This window comes from Poecilia formosa, unplaced genomic scaffold, assembly GCF_000485575.1.
Source record: "Poecilia formosa unplaced genomic scaffold, Poecilia_formosa-5.1.2 Scaffold697, whole genome shotgun sequence".
Lineage (NCBI taxonomy): Eukaryota > Metazoa > Chordata > Actinopteri > Cyprinodontiformes > Poeciliidae > Poecilia > Poecilia formosa.
In genome coordinates, this window is record NW_006800636.1 from 148,848 (window position 1) to 154,116 (window position 5,269).

Here is a 5,269-nt window from a genome sequence, read left to right on the forward strand (position 1 = left end):
CAAAGTTTGAATGCCGAAATAACCATTATTTTACAAAAACATAATACTTATATTTAAAATACACTTATTATCCCCAGAAAACAAAACTACATACCTTCTCCCACACGGGATTCGAACAGAAAGAGCGCGACGGAGATCGTGGGAAAACCTTTCATGAACTATAGTGGTATGCCCCGTTAATTGTTCTTCCCAAACCCCAAACTGGCACTCAAAACAACAATACATGAACTCAATATGTTTAACAGTAGAGATAACAATTTACCTTTTCCTTTATAAAACGCCAAATTTAAATAAAAATAATAATTTTTGAAACAGGAAGTTACCCGCTGTTTACAATGGATCTGCCGTCTTTTCAAAATAAAAGCTGGTACTATTCAGATGAGTTCCTACTGGAATAGCGTTGCACTTGGCAATCTAGTGTAATAACATCACACTGCTACACTAGCATATCATCACTAATGTTAGCAGGAAGCTAGCATATCAGTATCAACGTTAGCAGGAAGATAGCATGCCATCACCAACATTAGCAGGAAGCTAGCATATCAGCACCAACGTTAGCAGGAAGCTAGCATATCATCACTAACGTTAGCAGGAAGCTAGCATAGCATCACCAACATTAGCAGGAAGCTAGCATATCAGCACCAACGTTAGCAGGAAGCTAGCATGCCATCACCAACATTGCAGTTCACCCATTTTCCCTTATGTGCTCCACCCAGGAGTCGACCCGACCAGAACTGCTCAGTGTTATTACCTTGAGAAATAATTAGATTTTGTTAAGTGTAAAACAGGCTTTTAAAGGATGAAATGTTACAGGTCATGCATGTGGAATAGATACAGAGTGACATTCACCGGCCAGCGCTGGGTTCCACTCTGCTCACTTTAGAGGTGACACCAAGTGAAGCAAAGATTGTTGTGCAAGTTCTGCTTTCATCTCGTCATTCTGCTCCCTCTCTAAGGTATTGGCCTCTTTAATCGGGTTTTGTTGATGTGTGACTGACACCAGTCTTAAATGTTATAGTTATGTAAGTAGCAGCTGTGTATGTGAGCAGATAAAACTGAGAGGAAACACAGAATAATTTTATCCATAACACCATCATACACAAGAAGCTAGCATACCATCCCCAAAACAAACAGGAAGCTAGCACACTGCCACTGTTTGTGGAACGCTGTCAAACAGAGCACAGGAAAGAATAACAACCCAATTAATTTTCAGTGAATTCAGAAACTGTGCATGGAGAGGCAGTTGGTACTATTGATCCTCCCAACATCAAGCTCCAGGGGTCAAGGTTCAAGTCCTGCCAATGGACCATCAGTCTGGAGTTAAAAGGTTCTGGCTGCTGCCATCTCTGGATGGATTTCAGTAAAGATGGCCGCTGTAGCTCTCTGTTTACAGCAGTAAAGATGGCCGCCGTCTCTGTATGAATTGTAAAGTTGCAGAGAACGACAGCACGGTCAGCACATGAAGGAAACAAACAAACAAATAAGCAGGAAGCTCAGCTAACAGTGACCGTTAGTGGACCGTTGGCTGCAGCTTCTGACCCGGTCATGTTTGGAGTTGGACCAGGAGTGACGGGTTGGGATGTGATGCGTTCACTGACTCAGACTGCTTTCAGTTCATTATCATCATTTTCAGCCATTGTTTATTTTTACCGTCTGCCTTCGTCTTCTTCTGCTGCTGCTGAATTTGCCGCATGTCTCATGTTGATGATGTAACAGTCGTCTAAATGCGAGTCGGCCGTTCTGCCTGCAGACGCTTTGAAAACTATCGGGTTTAGTTCCACATCTGGAAGAGGAACAGATCGGGTTTATTGTGAGAAAAGATGGGATCTGGTTGCATTGTGCTTTGGCAGCTGGCAGTTCTCCTCACTCCAAAGCTCTCCAGGTTTCAAACATGCAGATGATCTGCAGCTTCTCGCCGCCTGGCTGTCATGCTGCCTCTAAGCAGCCAATCAGAGCCCAGCTGCTGAGCCATGCTGCCATGTTGAGCTTTTCCAGCTGAGAAATTAGTTCAAAGCTTTGAAAACTGACAGAAAGGCAGATGATGAATTATTAATACGTTATGTCTGAGTTTCTGGTCCAGTCAGACTCTAGTCTGTGTTCCCAGCTCCAGCTGGGCCCCCTGGAGAGGCCCCGAGCCTCAGGTTGGGAACCTCCCCGGTCAGCTGCAGAGTGGTTAGAAAGGCAGCACCATGGAAACCGGCCGGCCAATGGGTGAGTGGGAAGCTGTTTACTGGGGGGTGTCCCGTTACCATGGTTCCGGGACAAACCTCCGTCAGCAGGTATTAAACTGGCGCCCGGCGGAGCCCCGAGCGGCGGACACACACGCACAGAGGAGCGCAGACTGAAGCGGGATTGGCGCAGACTGAAGGTGTCCGGGTTTAAAGTTCACCAAACTGTTTTCTTTGGGATCTAAAGGTTTCTCTTCAAGGTGAGTTTCTGGATCCATTGGATGCTTCTGGTTCCGAAGGCCTGAAATATCCAAACTGATACTTTTACTGACTGTTATTTAGAGCCAAAGTGGTTTTATTAATTATTAATGCCATAAAAGAGGCTGCTGGGAAGAGACTGGCGGAGATCAGGACATAACGGGTAAAATGTCATGAGAAAAACCAAATGAGCAGATAATGTGAGTTAAGTCACATTTTAATATTTTCACCATTTTATTAGTATCATCAGTAGTTCCTAGTAGTTTCTAGTAGTTTCCAGCCGTTAGCAGCAGAGGAAACGCAGAGGTCGCTGCGGCAGCGCAAAGATATGCGTCAAACTGGCATGCAGTCATTAAAACAGAAATGTTTGTCTTCTTCACTTTTAGCGGCCAGGTTGCCTCGAGGATCGAGTCGGGTAGCAGAACCGAGCCCTGTGTGGAGCAGGACGGGGAGCCATGCTGTCTCTGAGCCCGGTGGGCCCCGAGGAGCAGCGGAGCTGCGGGGGCTGCTGCGGGTCCCCCTGTAGCTGCGGCCTGGATGACAGCCTGACCAACCTGCAGTGGCTGCAGGAGTTCTCCATCCTGGGGGCTCCGGGACCGCAGCAGGGCCAGCAGCAGCTGGGCCCCGGCGGCCCGGCCTCGCCCCTGGCCGGGGACCCGGCCTCCTGCAGCGGGTCACCGCTGACTCCCGGGAAGCCCACCGCGGCGGCCTTCAGCCGGATGCGGACCCCGCCGGGTCTCGCGGCGCGCGGCCACTGCCCGGCCGAGGTGGATTACCGCAGCAACCCGGACATCAAGCCGCCGTTCTCCTACGCCACGCTGATCTGCATGGCGATGCAGGCCAGCCAGCGCAGCAAGCTCACCCTGGCCTCCATCTACCAGTGGATCACCGACAACTTCTGCTACTACCGGCACGCGGACCCCACCTGGCAGGTAGCTGCATGACGTCACACACACCTCACACAATCTGGACTGTATGCAGGCCGACGGGCAGGATGTACCTGGAGGGGGGTGGGAGTTTATCTGGAGTCACACCGGAAGCTGATAACAGCGACCCCTGCTGGCCTAGAGGCCTTCTTGTTTGAGCCCTGGGCGATAGCCTCACAACCCCCCAACAGGGTCAGCTGATCAATTATTCAGTTAAGCTGAACCCTAATAGATAATAACAGATAACAAATAATAATAACTGATAACAAATGATAACACATAATAGATAACAGATGATAACGGATGATGACAAATAATATTATAGTAATATTATTTGTCATCATCTGTGTTAACAGATAATAACAGATAATTATTTAGGGAAAAGAACATGAGTAAGGTGCTAGTCAAAGAGTCTCTGTCATAGTTTTCCCCTCTGCGAAACGTCCTAGTCAAAGTCCTCCTCTCAGTAGGATGTCCTAGTCAAAGTCCTCCCTGGCAGCAGGTTTCCGGGTAGGTTCTGCCTCCCTGGGAATGATTGACACGCCATTGGCTCAGCAGCTCTGACGTCTTGCAGCATTTTGTTGTTGTTGGGCAGACAATATTTAACAGAGGTCAGAGGTCGCCTTCCGGGTGTTTTCCTGCCCTGACTCAGAATGTCTCCCTGCAGAACTCCATCCGCCACAACCTGTCGCTCAACAAGTGCTTCATCAAAGTCCCCCGCCGCAAAGACGAGCCGGGTAAGGGCGGCTTCTGGCGCATCGACCCACCCTACGCCGAGCGCCTGCTCAGCGGCCCCCACCGGACCCGACGCACGCCGCCGTTCCGGATCCACCTGCTACCACCGACCGAGGAGCGCCGGGACCCCCGCCTGTCTGAGCGCGGCCCGCCGGGCCCCCGGCCCCTGGCCCCCGGCCGCCGCGGCACCAAGAGGAAGCCAGTGCTGGCATCCCAGAGCGGTGCCTCCGAGGCTACCCGGCACTGCAGCTCCCCGCTGCTCTGCGTGGACGAGCAGAGGGAGGCCGGGCCCCTGAAGGGCCCCTTTGACTGGGACGGCCTGTTGGACTCGGCCCTCCGGGGGGAGCTGAGTTTGGATGGGGGCGACTCTCTGAGCCCCATCATGGCCGCTGCCGACCCTCCTACACCCAAGAGTGGCAACGACTTGGACGAGGAGACCTTCCTAGCAACCGCTTTCCTGGAGACACCCTGGCCGGAGGACGAGGACCGCGGCGACTTCCTGAGCGGCTCCACCGTCAACCTGGACCAACTGTTTGACCTGGGAGAGCCGCTAGCCCTGGATGCTAGCAGCCGGATGGAGCCTCTAGCCCTGGATGCTAGCAGCCGGCTGGAGCCACTAGCAATGGATGCTAGCAGCCAGATGGACCCGCTAGCCCTGGATGCTAGCAGCCGGCTGGAGCCACTAGCAATGGATGCTAGCAGCCGGATGGAGCCTCTAGCCCTGGATGCTAGCAGCCGGATGGAGCCTCTAGCCCTGGATGCTAGCAGCCAGATGGACCCGCTAGCCCTGGATGCTAGCAACTGTCTCATCTGAAGAAAGGGTCAGTGACTAAAATGGCTCGGAAGCTTCAGGGAAGCGCCTCTTCCCGTCCTGTAGACTCTTGTCCATGCCTGGTTCCTGGAAACGCCTCTAGAGGAAGCAGGAGACAGATGAAACAGAGTCCAATGATAAAAAACTAAATGAACAATATTTCTATAGTAAATCTGTAGTTTATAGTGTTGTAGTGAAATTTGTTCCGACATGTTTTGTTATCAGTTTGTTATGAATGGGTTCATGTTCATAGTTCAATATTTGAAAATTCTGATCTATGTTTCAGGTACCAACATGAACTAGTTCTCATTCAGTGGCTCATAAACTGTATTTTAATACAAATTTATAAATAAAGTCCATTTAAATAAAAA

General features: G+C 50.6%; 1 protein-coding gene across 1 annotated transcript; it reads left to right on the forward strand.

Moving 5' to 3' along the window:
• The first annotated feature begins 1,164 nt into the window (after window positions 1-1,164).
• Window positions 1,165-5,269, forward strand: foxj1a (forkhead box J1a). Its single transcript, XM_016666294.1, has 3 exons — window positions 1,165-2,428; window positions 2,813-3,358; window positions 4,020-5,269. The coding sequence occupies exons 2-3, from the start codon at window positions 2,882-2,884 to the stop codon at window positions 4,899-4,901; spliced, it is 1,359 nt and encodes a 452-aa protein (XP_016521780.1). The 5' UTR covers window positions 1,165-2,428; window positions 2,813-2,881; the 3' UTR covers window positions 4,902-5,269.